The 26,496-nt window shown below is 30.1% G+C and overlaps 1 protein-coding gene and 1 pseudogene across 4 annotated transcripts in view; both read left to right on the top strand.

Annotated features, from left to right (window-relative positions):
* Positions 1-26,496, top strand: part of LOC112687089 (gamma-aminobutyric acid type B receptor subunit 2) — a 466,487-nt gene that overhangs the window by 176,845 nt on the left and 263,146 nt on the right. For 3 of the 4 annotated variants that reach the window (XM_025559630.1, XM_025559632.1, XM_025559631.1), the window contains one exon: positions 7,081-7,157. The exons of the other annotated variant lie outside the window; for it this stretch is intronic. In XM_025559630.1, coding sequence (XP_025415415.1) covers positions 7,081-7,157 — 77 coding nt within the window. The remainder of the gene's footprint in view (positions 1-7,080; positions 7,158-26,496) is intronic. 4 annotated transcript variants of the gene reach the window in all.
* LOC112687092 lies at positions 18,687-19,751 on the top strand (annotated as a pseudogene).

Raw genomic sequence — 26,496 nt, 5'->3', positions numbered from 1 at the left:
AATATAATTCAACACGCTTTTTATTTCAATATCACAGTGGGTTTTTAACACTTCCGTTGGTATAAAACAAATCCTTGAGACGTTTCTGTCCTCCTATTTTTTTCATTTTGATTCGTATGCCATTTATGTAAAGCAATATATACTGCTGTTGTTTATATTCATTTCGATTTATCACTCATACTTCAGGTTGAAATAAAATTTATCGGAAACCACGTAAGATGTGTATTTTACAGTCCATCGGTAAAATTGTCGGTCAGTTTTATAAAAACAGGCGTACCTGGACACCCCCCTAAATGTTCTAAAGGAAATCCTATAATTTAAGTCTAATAGTATGACGCCCGTATTTAAACTGATGTTTTCAGATTAAATGTAATTTGTTCCAATATATTTGGTAAAAAATGAATTATGTTTCATGATTGAAAAAATAAAACTATATGTTTTTAATGGTTATCCGAAAACTTATAATCATATAACAGCTACTATTGACTAAAAAAGTACAAATCATAAATCTTTGAAGCTATATGAGAAAAATATACAAGATTCAAGGAAAACATATTCATTGGAACTAATATATTAAAATATTGAATAAAAAAATAAAGTTATGGTATTTAATAATTTATACATTTTAATTATTAAATATATGTTTTTTTATAATTATGCCCAAAAGTATTGTAGTCACCCCTGAAATACAGATCTGGTACGCCTATGTTTATATTGATATAACTGCAATTTCGTTTGTAATATGTTCATTATGTCAGGCACCTGGAAGGTATTATTATAGGCTAAATTAGTCTCCTCGTTAGTCCATCACATCAATTTAACGTGCTAAATGCCCTTTGAAGTTATATAGGATTAAATAAATTACCCAAAAATAAGCATAGGAGTAAACAACAAAGTACCAGAATACAAATTATAACTCAACGAGAACACACCTATATTCTATATTCTATAATTAAACATTTAACCAAGAAAATTGTTAATAATTAGACGCACTTCCATATAATATTTGTAAATGAACAAATATTACAATATTACACTCTGTCATATATTTATATAAACTTATGCTTAGACGAGTATTTATTCATCGTGCATACTGTTTATATTGTTTAAGTTATGGTCACATTATATTATATTAAATCAAATATTGATTTATGGACACTGGCTGGCTAATTTGAATATTTAAAAAAAAGACAGTCGATATAATAGATGAATAATTATTATTGAAAGAGAATAAAAACAAGTAATAAAATAATTAAATTGCAGTATTCGTACGCAAATTCGATAATATATCCAACACTGGGAAACAATTAATATAATACGCATTGAGCATAACACAGTAATATATTTCATGTGAACGCATATCAATTATACACCCTTCAAATTACATTATTCGTGATATGCAGAGTTTATGGAATTCAGTGCTGTAGTCTATAGCAATACAAACGTTTAATGCAAAACGTTGAATATAATCAGAGAAATATCCTCTCGATCACCTCGATCCATCTCGTATAAAATTATGTTTCTGATTAGATTGTTACGCGCGCGTGTTTCGTAATAATTTACTCGCCTGATTGTGGGACATACGGTAGGAAAATCGTATTGAAAGATGAGACACTAATCATCCGTCAGTGAATAAGATGTTAATTGAATAGCAGGTATAAAATTGGAACAATAGGTAGACATACACGAGCGGATTTTATAACGGATTTGGTCTGACGGACTAAATCCTTAGGTCCTTGAAAGATTTGGTCCGTCGGACTAGGTCCTTTAACGTGTCCACTAACGTGAAAATAAAAGTCTGCTATTTTTCGCGGAGCGAATCCACCAGCGGACCATGTCCGCTGGTTAGTGGAGGAAATCCGTTGATTTTTATTCTGAGGACCTAGTCCTTTGGTCTTTCAAAACGTTCTGAAAGATCTGCGGATTTATGCGACGGACTACAACAGTTATCAATAAAACAAAAATTTCTTATCAAGGTCCGTGGTCCGCCGGACCTGGTCTTTTAGTCTGTGGCAAAGCGAGAGACTTGAACCGTTGGACTAAATCCGTTGGATTTTAAATCTGCAGGATTGAATCCTTAGAACACCACACACGATAGGACTTTTTAGAGGATTTAATCCGTCAGAGACCAAATCCGTTATAAAATCCGCTCGTGTATGTCTACCTAATGAGTATTGCATTTTATCACGAACACAATATATGTTCGAAAACATAACGGGGAAAATCTAACGTAGCATTCAGAATCACACCGCTTCATCACAACTATACAGTACGTATAATAATAATCTCAGAATGGAAAAATCGATTGGTTGTGTACGAATGTGTTTAAATTGTGTTAAATGAGTCATTTGGATTGTTTAATATTTATTTCTGGCTCGGCAGAACACGCGTTTTCCAGATGCGAAAATACTGTACACGAAACGTTTATAAATTGGAAATTCATCACACTCACGTGTTCGTACACCCTAACCCGCATGGGATAATATTTTCTTAGACTGTTTACATTTTGGCATTGATCTAAAAATTGTGGATACATACAGAATTATCGTGATCTCTATGTAAGATTACAGCTATATACATATAGAGAGGTTTTATTTTTGGATTTAAAGAAAACGTTATGCATTGTTCTATTCGTTTTGGCTTTGGTCCATAGCGCGATCCACTTGCACACCGGGTGTTATTGATCCACCGACAGTGCCTGTAGCCTGTGTACCAAAAAAATAAAAAATAATAACCACGCTCCTCACTTCACATTCGAAAATTACCTTCGAACTGATCATAATGGGTTATATATAATTTACCGTTGTAAAAATCTCATAGTATATGCGTTTGAATGTCTGAAATATATAATACGTCTTTATATGTACCGAATTAATTCACATAGGTCTGGCCTCAAAGTTTTTCTTAAAACTTTTTTTTCTTCTCCACCAGATATTTATTTGATTTGGTCCAAACCAAAAAAAATAACAAATTATAGAAAAAAAATCAACAATTAGTAAACTTGTGCGAAATCTTATAAAAATTAATGATACGTTGAATGCGAAAACATGGTTTTTGTGATCATGAAACAAAGCACGATACAAACGCCAAGTGGACTTGATATCCGTTTTTAGTTCATTATTATTATTGTTATTATTAACGAAACCAACAGTATCGGCAGCAGCTTGCACGGCCGACGACTTGTTGTTTGTACTCGACTTCGAGAAAATCAAATAAATAATCGTTTAATTCGCCGGACCAACAAGACACGAGGAATCGCTCGGACGTAATCCCTATTAATGAACAATCACTCAACTCCGAGCTCTAGGTCCTGATAATGGATAATAGTGTGTTATAATGGAATCGTACCTCGTAGAATAGCAGTATAATTAATTCTCGTTATGATAGGGTCTGACCAGTTCCTTTCTCATCTACATTGTCGGGTAAGTTTGTCATTCATCGTATGGCATAATATTAAAAGCAGGGACTGGAACCTTTATGATTTTATCGGTTTCGGTTTTGGTTACGGTGAGGAAAAAAATTCTGTTTCAGTATCGGTTTCAGTTCTTATAAATAATAAGCATTGGTTTCGGTTACGGTTTCGGTTAAATCGGTTTTAACCCAAACTATTGGTCTTTTTTATTATTTTTTTTATTAGGATAAGTGATTTTTTACTCCTAAAAATAAGCACATTTTATATTATCTTTAAATATTATCATCTTTTGAATCTAAATATTATCGACACATAACCAGGGCTTGGAACTTAAAGCTTTTCGCTCGGGACTATAAAAAAAAAAAAAAAAATGGTATTTACAAAATTTGACTTGAATAATTATTTTTTTTAATTTTAATTTTAAAAGTATATGTGGTATTATTATATAAAAATAAAATATAAAATAAGTCAATATATTTCGTAATTGACTCATAAAAACAGACCTTACGTAACTTATATCTTATTAGCTAATTAATGTGAAGAAAAAAAATTGTAAATCCTCGAGTAAAACGTAATTAGGTAAATTAGGTATTATACGTAACAACGTAATTAGGTACTACCTTACATTAATAGTTTTATAAAATTAATTTCAGTAAACATTCCATATTTTAATTTGATATAAGTTAGTTATAATTTAAAGTAACTAATTATTTTAATTTTATTTACTTTTAATTTGTATTTGTATTAGTAAAGTCTTTCGACCCAGCATAGACGCCGGTTACGAATATAATTCGGTTGCTAATAACGCGAAATATTGACGTTATTTCTTAATCTTACAACTTTGATTGATATTAGCGATAACAATTGAAAATACGGCTTATAATCAATGGCTGTTGTAATAAATTATATTCTAAATTAAATTCAAAATTATGAGAAAACCGTCAATATCAACTTTATACCATATAGAACGATATATTAGTTGAATATATTAGACATGAGACAATGTTGTATAATATTACCTACAGGCTCTTTATATGAATATTTCATTTAAAATTAATATTTAAAATTTGTAAATCTGTAATCCCATCAAAATCATTCTATTTCTCGTCAATTAAACTTTTTGATACGAATCCAGCTCTTAAGTCGGCCATTCGATATTTCGATATTACAGCTTCGATATTTTTCAGATCAGTAGAATGTTATAACTGGGTATACGTATTTTGTGGTACCAATACGTGAACACAACGATGGGCGTCGAGGCCGTTATACGGTTTTTAGATAATAAAGTGTGATATCCGGCCTTATCGCACGGCACTTTGTCGTGATTGTTTTATGGGATTCGATATAATTTTTTACCCGTAGAAATGACCAACGCCGCCGTTTCCGAGGAAAAGTCACCGCCACAGCCGTACCCCGTAAAACGGTACAAATATATTATAACAATGATGTAACGTACGAAAAAAATTTAAAACAATCTCCATAGCAATATTGTTGATTTTAGAATATATGGGTACACCACCCTAATATTAAAACTGGTAGTGCCTCCGTGGGCATAATCGTTCACATTTAACTTGACGAGAACAGATTTTCAATAATCGAAACATCAACAATTGACAGTTTTCAATGTTTAAAAACCAATTTTCATCAAGTTGAATTGAAGCAATTACTTATACATCTAGTGATTGCGTTTAGTTGGTACTATAAATTATGACAACTATGATAGTCAATCTATACATTGTAAAATCAATAATTATATTAATATAATGGTTGTGGCAAACGGGTCGTCGCTCCCAGTATCTTAATTTTTTTTTCGGTAAAATTAATGTGTATTAGAAGAAAACATTTAATTATATTTTAGGAGTATTTTAATTTTTTTTTCCTTTTACATTTAAAATAACGTTTGTATAAACATTTACTGTCATTGGAACTTTGACAGAAACTAGGTCGTTAAGATTTTATTCAATTTGCTTGAAATGTATGTACATTATGCGCTTGTGTGTACAATATATTTTTATTATTTTTTTTCCATAGAAAAATATTCAAATATTAATTATACTTTTAACACTTATATTTTAACTGTTGAACTGATTTTATTTAGTAAATAAATTGACGTATTTCTAAATTGAAAATCGTCTCTAATGATTATCAAAATTATTTATTTTTTTAAAATTGCGTTTACAATACTCTTTCATAGTTCGTGTTATTTTTACGTGCCAAATATAATTCCAATACATTTAAGATCTTGGATTATTGTTCATATTAGATACACATGTAAATTCATGTCCTGATGATTGTTGTCCACACGCGTCTTATCGTAAATTAGATTTATTTGCAGTGTTGTAAACTTTTAGAATTACACCAGTGAATCGCAAGAACAACGAACCGAAAATAACTATCTTGTATTTATTTTATATGTATTTAAATACCATAAATTTACATGAACATTGTCACAACTTAAGCACAATGCCATAATATATTCAAAAGACAAACTCCTAGGCATTACTAACTTACCTTCTAAAAAGACGGTGGGTACAATATTGTAGACCAGTCCCGTGTAATACTATATTGTGTATTATCTGTGGTATTACGTATAACAAGAATTATAATTATGTATTAATAATATGAGAAATTCAGCATACTTCTTTATACGCTCAGATCAAAGACTTCGTCAAGTCATTAGGTATAGTAAAGTCCCATGTGACCGATTACATCTCAGTAAATTGTACACGTGTATTTTAATAGTTATATAATTATGTTATGCAGATGTATTATTTAAGGCGAATTATCGTTGTGGTTATACTGTAAGATGGGAGGTAATTTATATTTTACTGGATCCTATAAAAATAGATCTACGTTTCCGAATTCTCTCATCTAAAAATTAAGGAAACTCTTCTCTACATCTTTCGTGATCGTACTTGGTGTTGACATTTATGGTTGATATTTTTCTAATATATGGAATATTTAAAGCTTGGTATCAAACTAAGAAATGTACAGAAATTAAATGTAGGTATATCGTTATTTTGTGCTAGTATGTGCGTTGACCATGGTGAATACACTTATTAATACGTTATAATTCTTCCAACCTGCAAAAATTAAAATCATCAAAAAAAAATTACATTGCACATTAATATTAGTTTATTAGTGAAAATTATACAGCAAATATAACATTCAGAAATTCGCGAACATATTTTAATTTTATAGAATTACAGAAATGTATTATATCTTTTGTGAATAAATGTTTATATTTAATAGGTTAAGATTTTATTTACAATATGTCTCGACAATAGACAGAAATAAAAATATGAATAGTGTTATGTACGATCCTATAAAATTAAAATAGAGTTGTTAAGTATATTCTTCTCTTATTTTAAAAATTAGAAAAATTTAATCTGTTCAACACAAGTTGAATTATGGCAATTGATTTAAAAAATTTAAATGGACATAAAGGGGGCATGATATTTAGAATTTTTTCTCTCTAACTTGATGTCTCTCTCTCTCTCTCTCTCTCTCTCTCTCTCACTTTAGCACTATCTATTTATCTATCTATATCCTTCTCTCTCATACATTAACATACTCGTTTGGCACAATTGATAAAATTATATAAATGCAATATATCATAATATAAAATACTACATAATTGTTTTGATTATTTTTTTTTATAATTTCAGGATGGACAAAAAACCTTCAACATTTTCAAACCCAGAAACCAAGAAATTGCTCTGCGTGAAATGTTTTTTCACATAAGGTACTTATAAATATATTGACTTAATAATATTAAAAAATAATATTCTACCATTATATAAAAACTATCTCTAACATCAATAATGACTCCTTTTTTATTTACAAGCTATGATTAACATGTTTATTGTATGAACCGATTAATGAAACTAAAGTTTTTCAATCTTTTAACTATAGCACAAGATTATTTTGGACACGTAATTATCACATATATATCAAGCATTTCCCATTCACATATTTTTAACTGTTCGAATATTTTACAATCGGTTATTCAAACGGAACTGGTGTTGGTTCTATAATGTATTGCATTTAGTTTAAAAAGAAACTGAAAATAATGTCACTGTTAAAATTTTCCTAATTGAAACTATTTCGATCTTAATACTATTATGATTTAACTCCTAAAAAAATGAATTACTAGCATTACTATTTATTTATATAATATTCTAAGTTTAGTATGAAGTGTAGTGTTTGATTCAAATTTTCAAGTCTAAATATATTCTATGCTATTTTTCTCGATATAGCCAGTATAAAATATTGTGTCATTTCTAAAAATGAATTGTTCATTGGATGAACATTTAAAGAAACTTCTATTATATTTTATCATCATATAATATCGTTACTATTTGTAATTTAAACAGTTTATAATAATCAAATCCAGACGATGAACTTTTTTCCTGTTAAATATTTGAGTTTTTATTGTCATTCTATTTATTTTGATTTATAGCGATATATATATATATATATATGTAGAATAAATTATTTTGTTGTAAAATGTTGACGTGTTGATAATAATTATCATATTATTATATAATTTAATATAAACATAATAATAATTAAATATATAAATTATATAATACATATAGCAGAGGAACTCAATAATAATTTGACGAACTACAAATTGATAATTCATTATTGCGTTGGCGTATTACAATTCAATTCCAATAGGATATTCGAGGAAAATAATATTTGCCAATTATTTACCACACTCAGTAATATATTATGTTACATTATTCGATTGTTCTTATAACAACAATAATTGTTCTACGATACGTGAGTGGAAATGTAGCATATACTCGTGTTATAAGCACCTATATACTTATGTACTCGGGCCTAACCAAAGATATGCTCGTAAGTAGTGGCTTCCACGTAGGGTACCAAATGGTGCAATAGCAATGATTTCTTATGGGTCCCGGGTTAGACATAGCCTACATACATCTGAGGGTCCCTCTCTGGTCTCTGGAGCAAACACTATAAATGCATAACTATTCATCTGGATCTTTAGACCGTTGAAAAAAACGTAAAGAGTTGGCAGTGCCAAATATGCAAACAAATATAAATATAAATATAAAATAAATTATATAGATAACTATAATAACGTTATTGTGTTTGTAGTTTGCGTCAGGGCTCAGGAAGCTGCCCCAAGATTTATATGTTATTATATTAATATGTTATGTAACAACTATATAGAAATAAATTCTGATGGAGTAATTGATATATTTTGTAGAACAAGTCAATATTCAATGCCTCGAGGTATATCGCTGATTAAAATTATTATGTATGTTGTAGTATTAACTTTGAAATCTTTAATAATTAATAAGTTATTGTATTTGAAGAACTACCCTAAGCAATACCAACTAGTGAAGATTTTTTTTGTTTTTGTACAATTTTAAATTCAAACCCTTATTAAAAAAATGTTGTACAGGAATTTGCAATATTGAAAATGAAATGTATTTAGAAACAAATGATTCCAATCAAGTGAATAAGGTCGTATGGATGTAGATCAAAATAAATTTGGGGGGTGCTATAATTATAATTGTACTGGCTCATGGAAAACCTATGGGCTCCTCTGCTCTTAAGTATTGTTAATATTAGCTAACGCTGCATAATTATTATGATAAACATTAAAATTGAAATAAACTAAAGTCAGTTCGCCATTATCGGGATGTCTATCGAGAATGAAAATAACTTTTGAACAGAACACTACAGTATACACGTATATATTATTATTCTGCTGCAGATTTAGGTCGAGTAATTTGCAAGCTTTTTCTATTCAAAGTTTTCCGATTGCATTATAGATTTATTATAAATCACGATTTTAATAATTGAACGTTTACAATAACTACGCCCTATATGTCGGCTATCGATTACACAATTTTCACGAGTGTTAAGAATACTTCGTAACGTTAAAAAAATACAGAACAACATTTGAAATAAAAAAGTGAAATAAATGAAATAAATGAAAAAATAATGAAATAAAAAATAAAAAATAATAAAGTGCGTTAATCAAAAGAAAATGTGTGTACTATATACAACGTTCAAATAGTATACCATATAGTAGTCGTTCGTTGAAGCTAGCTGTGATGACTGATAATAAAACATTTGAACCGTATTCGTCTCTCATATCTGCGTATGGTTGTTTTTACACATTCAACATTCAGGGATTAAAGTGGTAAAAAAATTACGCTGGGATTTCTATGATCCCCATAATATTTTGAGCGTTCCGTTTACATATCCATAAGATTACAAAATATTAGTTATGCATATACATTTATATATTATTCTTTTTTAACAGTTTAACCGCTCACTGAGGACATACGCTGCCCTAAGTAAAACTTTCCATTTTTTTCTCTCAAGTCTGTTGTTGCGTTTCTTTTCTTTTATGCCGCATTTATTAACCTGATTCTTGGACTACCAAGCGATCGTTCCTTGTTAGTTTTTACTATTTCCGAATTTTCTATCTATACAGGTCCCAATAATTCCAATAATTTACATCTTACATATTCCGTGTCTGTTGAGTTTATTATATTGTCATTATATCTGTTCGCTACACAGGCTCTTTACTCGGCAGTTGCCCCCTGTGACTAGAGTGTCTGGAGATTGAATAAGGCTAAATCTGGTATTTACATAATAATAATAATAATAATAATAACATAAGTATATTTCAAAAAATATCAAAAAAACAAAAAACAACGAAGGAACAATATAATAAATTAAAACATATTTTATCAATATATATATATATATATAAAAGAAACAATATAACAAAACCCGACAATGTCGATATAAAGAAGGCGAATCGCTAACGGCGGAGTAACGTGCGCACAACTTGCTATTACGTATGGCGGCGTCTACCCGCAAACAACGTGGCCGAACCGACGGCGACCGGCTAAAGACGGTTTGGACGGCAACTTCCGTTGTAAGAATAGATCTTACATCCGCGTCAACATACGTGGAACAACGGTACGTCAATTACGTGGACCAACAACGCACGACAACTTCGTGTAGAAAAACAACCAACGCACACCAAAAATGATAACGTTCGTAATGGAAACGAGAGAAAGAACAACACAACGGCGGCGGGTTTTTCGTCGATGCATAGCGTCGCAACGACATTTTTAAATATTGCCAACCGCCCCTAACGGTCGTTCGGCTGATTGAACATAATTATCTATACGGCGCTACCAACTGCAACCCGGACATTACATTTTGACCGTACTGGCGTGAACAATGTCTTTTATTTATATATTCCTTGGTAATTATAAATCGTTTAAAAATAATAAAAAAAAAAAGTTAAAAGTTTTCTGTTTTATTTTATTTGGGGTCGATTCTCACTTGCATATGTTACTATTGGTTTAAGAGAGCTTCTGTATAAAGTTACTTTTGATTTTTTTGATCGTAATTTCGTTCATAATCACTTTTTTGTCCTGAAATAAAATATATTTTCGTTTGGTATTATTTCAATGATTTTTTTTATGGAAAAACATAATGCCGATCCCGTTGTTTTCATTGTGTGTGATTGTGTTCCCCATTGAGTACCCGACAACTTTTTCGGTAGATTGTTCCTGGTCTGTATTTTCATTTTCGTTTTAATGCAATGTTCCTTAAACGTAAGTGTCCTATCTAATGTTACTCCAAGGTAGATTGGGTGGTCAGTGTAAGGTAATGTATCGCCGAGCCATTTTATGTCGATTCGTTTCTTAGCATCTCTGTTTCTTAAATAGAAACAGCATACTTGTGTCTTATTTGGGTTTTGTTTTAGCTGATTATTAGTATAGCAAACGTTCATGAATTCTAGGGTTTTCGTTAATTTATCTTGTACGTTTTTGGTACAGATTTGTTTCAAGTAATATAAACGTATTACATGTTATATGATTTCCATAACTCATAATTAATTGAACTATAAATACCACGGCGACTATTATACTTTATTAGAGTTACATTATTCGACTGTTTGTATTCTTTTCTTCTAGAAATTCCCCTGATTCGATTATACTCGTAAATTTACTATTCACTACTAAACATACTTACTACAAGCTCATTCAGAATATTACGAGTATTGTCCGTAAACGAATTGAAATTTATTTATACGTTTCAATAATTTACATAGATCGGGTTCGTTCGATAACTCTGATCTGATTAATTTTTCGGACTCGGCCAAGTTTTCATTTTCAACCTTTCAAACAGAAAGTATACCGTAATAACGTAGTCCCGCGTGTTTCCGAGGGGATGGCGTTTTTATATAATATATTTATGCTGCAGCCGCGTGTGTTTGCTCTGAACCATTCAAAGAGCACATCGCATGCAATGATATCATCCGTATGTATGTATTATTATTATTATTATATAGCCAGACAGAATTATAATAGTAATAATATTTTTAAAATTATAGTCGTTGTCAGACTATATTCCGACAAATGATGGATTCTATGCGTATTATATATAGAGCTGGATACTCAACTTGATATATATGTGTATATATAGGTGTTAAATTATTAGAAATTTCAATCAGACCCCAAAAAATTTGAACACACACAAACACACACACACTATATTTTATTCCAATACCAAATCCACAACTAATGGATGCGTCATCATAAAAACGTGGAAATATGATAAATAGATGTACAAATACGTATTGATCAATCAAGCTTGCAAATGGAGTTGTATACATTACTGACGATGGATTATTTTATTTTTGTTTTTGAGAATTGTTTTTTCTAAAATTAAATATTTGACACACTTGACTCAATATATACATATGGTATTTTTGTTTTAAAAATTCGAAATAATAAAAAAAATATATCTCAAATATTACTCATTTCTCAATACATAGAGTGATAAATAATGTATGCGATTTGAATATTAAGTTTCGAAGCTGTGTAATTTGCAGTTGACAAAATTGTTTATTATTGAAAAATAGTATTCAAAACAATTAATATTCGTTTCATTGATTATTTAAAAATTGTACATTGAACATAACAAATATAAAAAAATAATGAAATGTATACAATCAGGGAGCAAAAAAAAATATATGTATATTTACGTAGGTATAAAATATTTTAAAAATGAAAATAAAAAATTAATTACCTGATGAATTTAATTAGACAAGTTTAAAGTTTTCTTAATTTATTTTTAAATTAAACTGTTAAATCTGCTGTCAATTTTATGAATTTGAAAAAAATATGTTTGTTTTACTCTTTTATCAAGTGCATAAAACGATTAAATAATATTTGTACATTAAAGTTTTGAAAAATAGTGATTGATAAATGTATTATCACATGGTGGTATGAAAATATCCACGCTGTTTTGTTCTAATAGTTTTTTCTTTTATTTATGTGACTCATATGATATTATAATAAAATCATTGGAAACAATTAAATATTCTATGAATATAAAATATACATATAGAATAATACATGACCTGTATTTGAAGTATTCAATGAAAAATTCAAGTTGAACGTTTTGTATACCACATACACGATAATAGGGTATTTTAATAATCGGTGTGTATTCGTAGATCGAATAAATAGTACTTCCGAAATATGCAATAATTTTAAATGGAATTATACATATACAATAAGATATCAGTTGACTTTAATTCTAAAGTCAGAATTAATCTTAGAAGTTGTGGTACTACAAAAATAACTAAATTATAAACCAGTATTTTATATGAATTATAAAGTTAAATGGTACACCTTCTTACCATATAAGAACTTTACAATTTTATGGCTAAGGTACAAGAAATATTATAAAGGGGTTTCTATTTATGAAAAATAAAATAGGTGATAAGCATGTTTTTAGCAAAATTTAAAATTTAGTCTAGTAAGTACGAAATTAAAAATGTCTTCCGTGAAAATGTATCAAAATTAAACTCTATGAAAATGGCAAGGTTCAATTTTTTTCCAAATAACGAAATAAAAGTATTTTTTTTTTTTAATATTTTCGTGAATAGCTAGTATTTATTTTTAAAGTTTAATAAATTAAATCGCTGTATTTGACGCGTGCAGTTTTAATTAAAAACAAAAGATATAACTATGTATATTTAGAACACGCAGAATAATCCATAACACTAATATATTTTATGATATTTTAGTTTGCTTAATATGCAAAACGAAATTTTATTATTGCAACACTTTTTCACTCGCCTTCTTCGACCTTTACGAATGTCTGTGCGAGATTTCCACTATTAGCCACGGCGTGTTACATTTGTTTAATAACAATAATAATAATAATAATAATAATAACACTATTCAGGGTCTCGTCCGCTGGGGCCATATACACTAATACATGGGCGGGTTTAAGGGGGTAGCTAAGGGGGGCATTAGCTCCCCCCCCCTTGGATTTAAGCTATCTATTTTATAAAGCAAAGTGTTATTATATATTAATAATTATAATAAAATATCGTCAATGGTCATTGATGAATGGTACCTATTTTATATATTTTTTTTTTAAAATAAAACTTTTGTTATTAATTATATGTATTTATCTATTTTTTAAAATGGTTTCAGATTAAAATTGATACTATTAATGTAATAATGTAACTATTTAAGCTTTGTCATTATTGTGAAAAAAATGACTTACTTATGAGGGACACAAATCATATTCTGTAATTTAAAATTTTATATAGATTTAAAAAACCACCTAACTAAATTCTTAAACTTCCATTAGCCCCTCCCTTGGTTAGTGATAAAACCCACCCCTGCATTAATACACGCTAATTTTTGCAGTTCGGTCGGTCAGATAGCGCTGAAAACGGTGAACCGACTCCGCCGCGATTTATTCAATCGCACCTATCCATATCCTCATACTCGGACGTGATACGTCAGCGCGTCGGGTGCAGTAATGCCTCATGATCCCGGGGAAACGCGCGCCTGGCGACGGTCGAAATATACTTATATTTTCGGCACTCGATCGCCTCCCGAGACGGATTCCGATCACGTGCTGAGTGCGCATCGTTTCCAAATCAGACGGATGTCCGAACGCACGTTCCGTTTCAATTGTGCCCGTCCCGTGACCCCCGACCGATATTTCAAACTTGCACCATCATAGAAAGTCGGTCTCCAATTTTATAGAGTTATCGATGGTAATGAAAGATTGGCATTTTAAACGTATAAACTACAATCTATTCAACTTAAGGATACACCAGGTGGCGGACAAAAAGTGATCGTGTCTGCTATCCTTTCACTACCGTCTGTCGATGACGCTGTTACTCTTGGTATTATGTATTTGTATGATATTGTAATTTGAAAAAAACAACTGAATATGAGGTAAAATAAAATAAATAATAATTTACATGACTGCTGGCGATGACGATTGCGCGCGATCATAAAGGGATTAGTAACGGCACGCAGCGATATGAATTAACCGGAAACGATTTTTGCCGAAAAATTAATTTTTGGGGGCCGAACAACAGCCGGCAATCAGCTGTGTACGCGGAAACTAGCGTACTCTTAAGTTTGGAATAGCAACGCTGAATTTTCAGGTTGGATGTACACCTGAAACGCGCGTATAGCTGTCCGACAATGAATAACTAGATAATACGATATTAACAACCTATAATTTATCGATTACCGTTGATTATTGTCTAGCTAACGAACATTTACCTTTGCACAACATGAGCTTTACTCACCGCTCGCGTGACGAATAAAATATTATGGTCTAATACACGTGTCGTTGTAGTAATGCGATGTACACGAGACTATAACATTAATATCGTTATAATTTCAGTTCTCACCTTCCAATGGCAATATGTTTTCATAAGAACCTGCGATAACGCCACATTATCACCAACAACACCGTGTTGTCGACACGGTAAACATTATAGCAGTGTGCTTGTGAAAGAGAATGGATTTTCTCTTGGGACTCATTATTACTTCTCTCCTGTGTGCTATTTGCCAGCTACTTTTTCGCATGTGTGTGCGTGTGTGCGTGTGTTCTGTCACGAAGAAATTGGACGGGTTAAATTTTGGCGTTGAGTAGAGACCATATGATCCTCCTCTTGGTCTCAGCATTGCCACATGTCTTCTGCAGCTGATATTAGACTCGCATCGATCCGACGATGAGAATCGGTCGCTTCCACAGAGGTCAGCAAAAACATCATGTAGGAAACGAAAACAAGGGAATAAAAGAAGAAGGAAAATAAATACTAAAACCTCATGACATGTCTACTGTTCCGGTGAAATCGGTATCTTTATAAGCGCGCCGTACGAGCGCATGATTCAGCTATAGTTATATAGTACGCGTGTCGTGCACTAATGCCGAGCTTATACGTTCACTTTATTGAAAAAACCTCATCGTTGTAAAAACTGTATATATATAAATGGACGATTTGAAAGGGGAAAGTATCGCTGTAACAGTACTGAAATGTAAGAAAAAGGAAAAAAGGGATTTCCGCTTTATTGCCAAAAATAGGGGGGAAAAGTTGGTAGTAAAAACAATAAAAATAAATTATAAACGGACCGAGGTGTTATAATATTTTACCTATATAGATACTCGCCAAAACATTCTCTTTCAACTTTGAGTTGTAACGATTTTTACAACCCTTGTGTTATGGACCGTAGTTCATTGGGGTACACACTGAAAACTACAATAAAAACGGATTAACTTCGAGCGTACATTATAATACTACTGCAGTCATGATGACATATTTTAATAAAAGTATTATTCAAGTAGACATCAGTGGGTTATGACGCGTCATATTTCACATCATCACCTATGTTGGATACGCGCAAATGCTCCAGTCCAATTGCACCAAACGAAAAATTATACGTTTATCATTGTTCGAATGAAATTCTATATTCTATATATTGAGTTTAAAAATTACAAATATAATTAAAATTTCAGTGAGAATAATAATGGTGATTTGAGACAAAATAATAAAAAAATGCAATATGGTGTTTTATGTATTCGACCACGTTTGAAAACAATACGTTTATTAAATATTTATCATCAACACGTCGAGTGTACACTCGGTGGAATCTACTTCGAATAGAGACATATAATATCAATCTCAAGGAAAAAATATAGATACAGCGGGTAACTGGGTCCAAGGCTATAGCAAAAATAAAATTTATGGGGGATTTAGAGTGAAACTATGATTTTTGAATAGTACATTTTAGAATTTCAAATTTAATAGGCATATAGAACCATAAAATTATATCTTTAGAACACATTTTGGGAAAATATAATCTTTTCCCCTCTACGGCCTTGGCTGGGTTAGACAAAGTAAAGTAACGCCAAGAAGTACCGAATATTTTTGTTTTATATTTCAAACGAACGGCTAATACTATATAATTAAAATCTAGTGTAATGAGCAGGCCCTATTTACGTTATAGCACCACATCACACCATAAGACGTCAGTATCACGCTATACTGCATTGACCAATCAAAGGCACTTAAGATTATCACGCCACTTCCGTACCGGAGTACGTGACGCAAGTTGGCCTCTATATAATGCACCTGCTCACTAGCCACTGGGAGTCACTCTTAATACAGAGTTAAAGAAGGCACTAGACTGTGTTATTGTTAATATTAGTCCTGATACTAGTGTGTTTGTCTAAATTAATAAACCAAGTCATCTAAACTTGTTATAATATATTCATAAAAGTTTTGTTCTTTTCTACTCTATCACTACCCGTCGTAATCTTCTTTTGGTACACGACATTAGTAAACTTTTTCATTTCGTTCGAAAAACGGAAGTTATTTTGATTTATTAATTTAGCAGAAGTACTCGAAAACAATATTATTTTCTGTCTTTTTCTACAAGAGTGATAACGATTCGTTTAAAATTCGAAAGTGTGTAAATCAAACGCTTAGAAATTTCGAAGCATTAAATGAAATGGAAATTATATTATAATATTCATGAAATAAAATAATAATAATTTGCTTTCAGTCTCGTATCAATCGAACATAATATATCTCCGAGTGCATTTATGCTGCCGTATTGCAAAATCGTTTTGTAATTCAAATATATTTGTACGACCTATTAAATAACTACTATCGCATAATTACTCTAAGAAACATACTATTTAATCGCTATGTACTACTTAGGATGTATTTAATTAATCTGTGAAACTTTTACTTAAAGTCTATGCGTGGAAAGGCCAAATCATCTTAGTCGTACATCATGTATACGGATGAGTCATTTAGTCTATTTCACTGTTACCCGTTATCAAGCCAATATTTTTATTAATTGTACAAGTAGCGTCCTTAAACAGTTTTTTAAGGGTGAGGGGGCAAACTGGTATAAAATAATTAATAAATAACAAAAATTTAAAAAAGTTGACAGTTGGGGTGACTGCCTTATTTTCCTTTCACCTTGTGAACGCCCCTGAAATGTCTTAAAATGTATTTTTAAATAATATAGAATCTGAATTATATTATTTTTTCATGTTATTCAATAAAGCAAGCAATAAAAAATCAAATATCTGTTTGACAATACCGTGTCCACGAAATTGTGTACAATACATGTAAACGTTTATACAGTGTGTTCAACGATAAAGGTAACACGAATTATTTCGATCGCATGGCCTTGTATTCCATTCAGGTTTTTTTTTAATGCATAAAGTACATAAATTTACATTTATTTTTAGTAAATCTTAATTTTTTAAAAAAAAATTCTGCGCATGCGCAAAATTTTTTTTTAAGTGGCACCTCCCATTTTTTAGTTCAACTTTGATCCCTAAAGTCTCGCTCTATCTTCAAAATTGACTAATTAAGAATAAGTTAAAGTTTCGATTAATAAAACTTGTATTTATCGTATTTTTCAATATTCTACTTATGGTTTTACAAATAGATTTGTGTTTTCTTAAGATTTTTTTTAAATCAAGTGTACTGTCATAAGTAAAAGTAATTTACATTAATTCTACCGAAATTTTAACTTAAATTTGTCATAAATAGTAGAATTTTGGTTAATTAATTAAACAAATTAACGCATATTCAATCATTTTAATTTAGTTTTAAAACAAAATTATGATTTTGATAAAGAATTAAATTATCTAAGTTCAGCCTTTAAGCATCGTATTAATAAAAAATTATATTGGTTTGACATTTCTACAAAAAATATCTTGTCTTTTATTGATTTTTATTGAATGCCTTAGATTATGTTATCTTAATGTGGGTAACAATCTATCAAACGATAATTATGGTTAGATACTATTTCTAAATTTGCTCTCATTTATGAAAAAAGTGTACTTTGTAAGTCGTTATTAAATGTGGTTTGTCATTCGTTTGGGACACATCTATTTTTTGTTTATGATGGTTAGCTTCAATGAGAAAACAGATATGCTCTTAATTTATGGCGAGTGCCAAAAAAATTCTCGAAATGCAGCACGAGTGTATGCAGAACGGTACCCGAATCAATACCATCCATCTCACAACTTTTTTGTGCGAATTTAGATGAGTTTGAGAGAACACGGACAGTTTACGAGAAGAAATGGTAACGGCCGTCGTAATCGAAGACCACATGAAGCTAATGATGATGAGGAAATGCAGGTATTAGTATACATTAATATTAATCCTCGTTCTTCCGTGCGACATTTGGCGAGAGAACTTCATGTATCCGTGAGAAAAATTCATTCAATTTTGAAAAAAAATAAGTATCATTCATATCGGCCAAACTTAGTTTAACATTTGGTATCTGGTGATTGAGAGAGAAGGCTTACGTTTGTTGCATGGTTTTTGGTACAAGCTCAAGAGGAACAAAGATTTTTGGACTACATTTGTTGGACTGACGAATCCAAATTTATTAATAAGGGTATTATTAACAAACAAAATAATCGATATTGGTCTGATAGTAATCCATTTTGGAGAAATGATACTAATTTTCAACACGTATTGGGAACAAACGTTTGGTGTGGACTTGTAGGTGGCAAATTACTCGGTCCTTATTTTTACGATGGTATTAGATACCTCAACTTCTTGTCAAATCAGTTAACCATTTTTATAGAAGATATTCCATTAAACATTCGCGCACATTTATTTTTTCAATAATATGGAGCACCTGCGCATAACACATTAATTGTACACGAATATTTAGAACAAGCTTTTAATCATAGATGCATGGGCACTCGTGGGCCAGTAGAATGGCCGCCAATATCACCAGATTTGACACCTTTGGATTTTTTTTTGTGGGAACATCTGAAGACGGTTGTCTATTCTAATCCACCAAATGATCTTCAAGATTTGAAGAATAAAATAATTGTTGCGTGTGCTCAATTAACAGAGGAACAAATACTTTCTGCGACACACAGAGAAGCACTGCAACGGTGTGAAGTATGCGTTGCACATCATGGTAATAATTTTGAACAATTTTTACGATAAATTGTAAAATGTAATTAATACTAACGTGTACCTATATAATTTAATTTTTAAATAAAATCAAAATTTTATTTTAAAACTGAATTAAAATGATTGAATATAAGTTAATGTGTTTAGTTAATTAACCAAAATTCTACTATTTACGACAAATTTAAGTTAAAAATTTGGTAGAAATAATGTTAATTACTTTTACTTATGACAGTGCACTTGATTTAAAAAAAAAATCTTATGAAAACACAAATCTATCTGTAAAACCATAAGTAAAATATTAAAAAATACGATAAATTCAAGTTTTATTAATCGAAACTTTAACTTATTCTTAATTAGTCAATTTTGAAGATTTGAAGGGATCAAAGTTGCTTAGAAAAATGCACTTAAATCAAATTTGAACTAAAAAATTTAAAAAAATTATTTTGTTGCGCATGCGCAGATTTTTTTTTTGAAAATTAAGATTTATCAAAAATAAATGGAAATTTATGTTTTATGCATTAAAAAAAACCTGAATGGAATACAAGGCTATGCGTTCGAAATATTTCGTGTTACCTTTATCGTTGAACACACTGTATAAAACATAGCAACTTAAATATCAATTAGGTTTTTATTCATTTGGTGTACAAAATAATGTACTTGCAACCGTAAAATCGATAGTTGATTTTTGTTTACTTATATTTTTTTTTTCATTACAACCAACACAAATTCATTGATTTGAAAAAAAATGTGTGTCATTTTCGGTAATATATTTAAGTTGATAAAATTATTAATTGGTTCACATCAAAATCGATTTTAAATTATTTATAATTGTTTATGTTTAGACAGTTAAGTATATATTAACTGTACATCGTATAGTATCTATATTCATCAAAAATCGAAAAAAATATTTACAACGATAATCTTCCAATTAGGATCTTACAGTGATTTTTATCGATTTTTAACATTTTATCGGATGAACAAAATATAAGAAAATTTTCACAAGATAAAATTATTTTATATCTGATATTGGACTTTGATAAGAGTGATAGTACTTTAAATAAATAATTTTATGTTTTTTTAGTCTAGTTTTCTGCGAGTACAAAAAGAATTCTGCTGGGAATAAATAAATTATGGAAATATGTTGAATTTATTATTGCAGATTAATGGACATTTGATCGATCTCCACTTAAAACCATCCGTTGATTGGTTTAATTTCTTTTTGTTTTAAATTAAATTTAAATTTAATTTAATACAAACACATTCAGCATAAAAACGCCAAATTACTTGTTTAAAGTTCTATCTGAACACACGTCAAATAAATAATTTTTATGGTGTGTGAAAATGCTATTTGAATACCATGAAAAACAGAATAATATTAGCATTAATTGTGAAACCAGCGGGAACAAAATCACAAATGTATTGATTTCCAATGTTTGAAATATTACTAAAAATCGTTTTTATGAATTACCCGATAAAAAAAACCATGTGTGTATACATATACAATAATCACGTATGAAACATCATCGTCACTTAATTAAGGCGTATACGGACCATAATTAATATACAAGTCACATCCAGTGTGCGCAGATTAGAGACCAGATTATCTGGTGACAAATAGCATAAAAATAAAAATAAAAAAAGTACTCTCGTATTCAATCACTGATTATCATACTAGTCGACAATGTGGTAGAAAACCAGTGAATTTCACAGAGACTCTACTTAATGAATATAATTAGATTATTAGTTTTTTTTCCGAATTAACAGTCATTGATCGCGTCCCGTCATATTCTCGTTGCTATTAAATTTCTAATTAACGCCATATAGGTACTATTTTTATAAAGCAATCACGTTAACCATTTTAAATATTTTGTACAATACTTATTCAAAAATTTCATCCATATAAGACTAATAAACTGACATTAATTTTGCTATGAGTTATAATCAGCGTCAAATAATAAAAATTAAGTAATTAATATTAACTCAAAAAAAACTAGCATTAAGAATTCTTAGAGTGATAATAATTGATTTCGATAAAAATAATTAAATAATAAATAAAAACTTAAGAGTATTAGTCAATGAACAGAAGCGATCGAATTAAAACAAATAATTATCACGATATATATTCATTATAATATAGTATAAAGTTTCGTGATGTAGTCGTTTTACTGTCCTTGCATTGCAATTACAATAATTAAGTATTATTTTTTTTGCCATTATATAAAAAGCTTATGATTATTACGCCTTGTTTTGCATTCATTTCCGCAGTTATAAAAATGGTCTTTGTAATTATTTTTATGTTATGACGATATGCCGCCGCTTTTTGTACACACATATCACATATTTTTTCTCTCTTTATCTCTCTCTATTTCTAGAGTGTATATTATATTTATATGAGAGAGATTCCGTATAGTATTTACTTATTCATTCGAACATCAAAGTGTGTAAATAATCCATTAAAAAAAATATAGCAATGGAAACTTATAAACTAGTCTAGAAAAAATCTCCATTAGTGTAAATGGATAAATGTTAAAAATATCCAATTTTCCATTTACTATGTGTGAGTGAATGCATATATAGAACATTATGCACACATATAGCTAGGTTTTAAAACTATTTACAATCTATTTAATAATATAGAGTTCAATGAGAGTGTGTTAAACGATATATTTTTACCCGGAATATGATAAAATCCAATTTAAAAGTTTAACAGTGAAATAAAAATTCCGTACTTTTTGAACCTGTCAAAAAGTTATATTTTTTCGTCATAATCATGAGAATACGTTACGGACTGAATAAATAATATCAGTGGGGGTCACTGTTAGTGGTGCTTAAAAAAAAAATCATTAAACCTCCCGAAGCATTGTTTTAATGGCGCCAGGGTTTGGGTTGATTTTAAAACGTTGGATTACGATATTATTCAAAATTCGTGATTTAATGTTATTATGCGCATAGGTAGAATGGAAAAAAATGTTGGTTGACTAAAACCGTTGTCATAAAAATAAAAATACACCACGTCGGTATAATATTAACGTATCACTCACATGGTGATTGAGTGAGGGAGTGAGAGGAAGAGAGAAAGGTACAAAATCACATTTATAAAATCACTCTTTTAGAATTATATTGTAATAATATTATTATATATATGTTTTGGGCAAAGTATACAATTTGGACAATATAGATAACAGATGATACAATTTAATAAAATATGATAATTCAATGAATAATGACATGTAGTTATATTATTGATAAATTCTTCTCAGTAGATATAATTGATTGCACCACCAATCTTTTCTTGGCTGTGCTTCATTTTTTTTTACACGATTCGCTACTATTTAAGTAATGCATAATCATATCTCTGGTGATATTTTTATATTTTGTATTTACCTCGTGTTCCATCCTGTTTCGTTAAGGTTACCATACGTCCGGATTTCGTCCGGACAGTCCGGATTTTACAAAGATAATCGTTTAAAATGGTTATATTGATACAAAATGTTATATCAGGTGACAGATTTTCGTGTTTACTCTGTATAAATGTACAATATGTAATTATTTTTTTTTTTATATTTCATATTTGTATTGTTTTAACATATTTAACCTAATAACTCTTATATAGACATTTTATTCATAAATCTAATTTAAATTGTATTAATGAAATAACAGCATTGTTTACTATCAATTTTTAGCCCCCCTCCTCCGGTAAAACGGAACTGATGTCCAGATTTGGTCAAAAAATATTATGGTAACCCTATGTTTCATCCACCATGTCCAATCGATAAATTAACCTTATGTATAAAATCAAATAACTCTTCATTATGTACATAATATTTAATTTCGTTGTTTTCAGATACTGGTACAATTAACTTGTTAACATCAGAAACTTTTAACACGTCATACTTTTTTAAAAGTTTATAATCATTCGGTTCCTTTTTCTTTGAATTGTTATTTAATTGATTTATATGTAAAATTAATTAATCATATTTTAACTTTGTAAAAAAATGAAGTATTTGAACCTTTTTTTTTAACAAATTGTTTAAATCTTCATTTAACTTTTTCATATTCGAATAAGTAGTTAAGTACGCACTGAATGAATTAACCTGCATTATACAAACGATTCACGGTTACTAAATAGTTCATTTTTGAGAATAGGTAAAAGGCTGACTACACGATAATCACTACAACGTCATATAATGTAACTTATAAATCAGTAAATATAGTAATAATGTATTATGTCACGTAAACGCATATAATATGTGGACAAGCGGACATGCCCGTTGTAAAAATACGATAAGAACAAAAAAACCAGTTACAGATAATAACTTGAATTTATTTTCACTATGTTTGACAATTTATCATATTTCATTAAATCATATCATCCGTTATCTATATCGCCCAATATACGAAGGGCATTTTATATACTGTCCAGACAATGTATAAAATGCCTAAATTGTATACTTTGTCCGTAACATATATAAGTACACTGTGATTATCGAAGAACATTAAAATTTTTCAACGGAATTTTAATGAGTTAATTAAAAATAAAAATTTATTAAAATGTCTCTGCTATGTACAAATGGTTTTTGTCAAAAAATTGTAATTTTATTTTAAATTGCATACCAAGTGAAATAAAGTAAATTTGTTATTTCATAAAAAGTAGAATTATTATTATTTTTTATTTTAATATTGATACAAAAAATCGAGGTATCTAGCTGTCAAACATTTGAATGAGAAAATTTAACTCTACACGTAGTACAATTATGATAAAAAAAAATCCTGGCGTGGTGGTGTTAAGGATATTATTGTGACATGAATTCTGAAGCGGTTCAGGGCAGGAGTAGTAGTTGAACGCTGAGGGGACCGTTAGCGCCACCAGCCGTTTAGCTCCTGAGTTGCATACGCCACGGTTGAGAACTCCGTGCCGACCACACGTCCGTCCGGGAGCCGCTGTCTCCCCTTTCGGAGTCCCCCTCGCCCCCACCACGTCGGTTCACCATTCATGTACGTAAACCGCGCTAAACCCTTCGAAAGACATCGGCAACGCACCCGCGAAAACATTTCCAGGAATCGTTACGATGCTTAACGGGGTCGTGACCGCCGACAATACGTGTGATCATTGCGTTCGATTTTGCGTTGCGCGTATAGGACCGTCGACGGGATCGAGTGTTTTTTTTTTTTAACTTTTTTTCTTTTCCATCCCGCGTTCCTCCACCTTCGTTAATGTACGTGTGTCGAAGTCGGCGTGAACCTGACCGAACGTATCCTCTCGTTTGTTGGCAGTTTTCTTATTCGATTTTTTGGTTTCGAACTACTACTAATGGTATTTTTCCGCAAGAAAAAAAAATATATCATTTTCATAAAATATAATTGCAGTTGCAACGTGCGCGCAATCATCGTATGTCTACATAATTGACGTTATTGTAGAATCACACTTGGTAAACTTTTAAGATAACATAACAAATGGTTCTTGTCAAAACAAGTTTTAAAGATTGTCAAGCGTTATTGAGGAATATAGTCTATCAGAACCGACCGAAAAACATGCATCGCGTATTATGCTGACACTGAATTATATTCAGTTTTCTCGAAAACACGTCTAGAAAACTTGTGTTTCTACAGCCGTATCCTGTTCTTGGAGTCTTACTAGACCATAAATTTACATCTTTGTAGACTTAACGCTCAAATATAGCATTTAATCCAAAAGGATTTGTATACTCAGCTGTATAATATTGTCACATAACATAATTATCCAAATAGAATCGTTTGCGCTAGAAAATGTCATAGCCATCCGGGGAAAAATGGTTTCGTAGATATACATATTAATTTATATGTCGTATTTAGAGTCGTTAAAGATGTTACAATGTTATGGACGAAGAAATTTTGAAAAATTTTCGTAATATGCTTGTTTTAGTAACCATTTCAACGTTATTTATTAGACCACAAAGGATGATAGATTTTTGTTCGTAATTAGGTTTCAAAATTTAATGTACAGATATTGAAATTTGATTATGAAAAAAGTTTCTATATTTTCGATAGTTAATGAACTATAAAACTTTTTTTCGTTACTAATTATTAATCAGCATCTATTCTTTCTTTTTCTTCATTTACAGTTATTTATTTGCATACATAATTTGCATTTACATAAATAAATTTTAATGTAATTTGATTAAAACATCATGATTTAAATGCTTTTAATGATTATCTATCTGAATAGTAAGCATATGTTGCTATACAAGAAAGTAAAAACTACAGTAGGATAAAATATTATAAGTAATATACGAATATACAGTACGATTTAGGTACGTTAAATATCAGTGTTTCAATTATTTTTCCAGATCATAAACCCTAAAAAGCAATATATTATCCACTTCTTTTATGGTACTATGTGATTTCGACGCATGATTAGCTTATTGCTAACAAAAATTGAAATCAATATTCTATATAGGTACACCATTTTCATAGTGGATGATCCAATAAATTAAAAAAAAATATATATCCGATAATGCACAGAATTATATTACGATTTACATGGTTACGGCGTTTTCGAATTAGATCTAGTTATTATAAATTATCGAACAGGATGAAAAATTCGTTTCATTAGATTTTTCGAAGGTACCATGAAGGATGGACTTCTCTATGAAATCAACTATTTACAGTGTATTTATGCACTGACATTGCTATAAACCCACCGTAGTACTAAATACGAGTAGTAGTAGTAGTAGTAGTAGTAATAGTAGTAGTAGTAGTAGTAGTAGTAGTAGTAGTAGTAGTAGTAGTAGTAGTAGTA

This window comes from Sipha flava, unplaced genomic scaffold (genome assembly GCF_003268045.1).
Source record: "Sipha flava isolate LNK unplaced genomic scaffold, YSA_version1 330_pilon_pilon, whole genome shotgun sequence".
Lineage (NCBI taxonomy): Eukaryota > Metazoa > Arthropoda > Insecta > Hemiptera > Aphididae > Sipha > Sipha flava.
The sequence above is the reverse complement of the archived record's forward strand: the minus strand, read 5'-3'. Positions and strand labels throughout refer to the sequence as shown.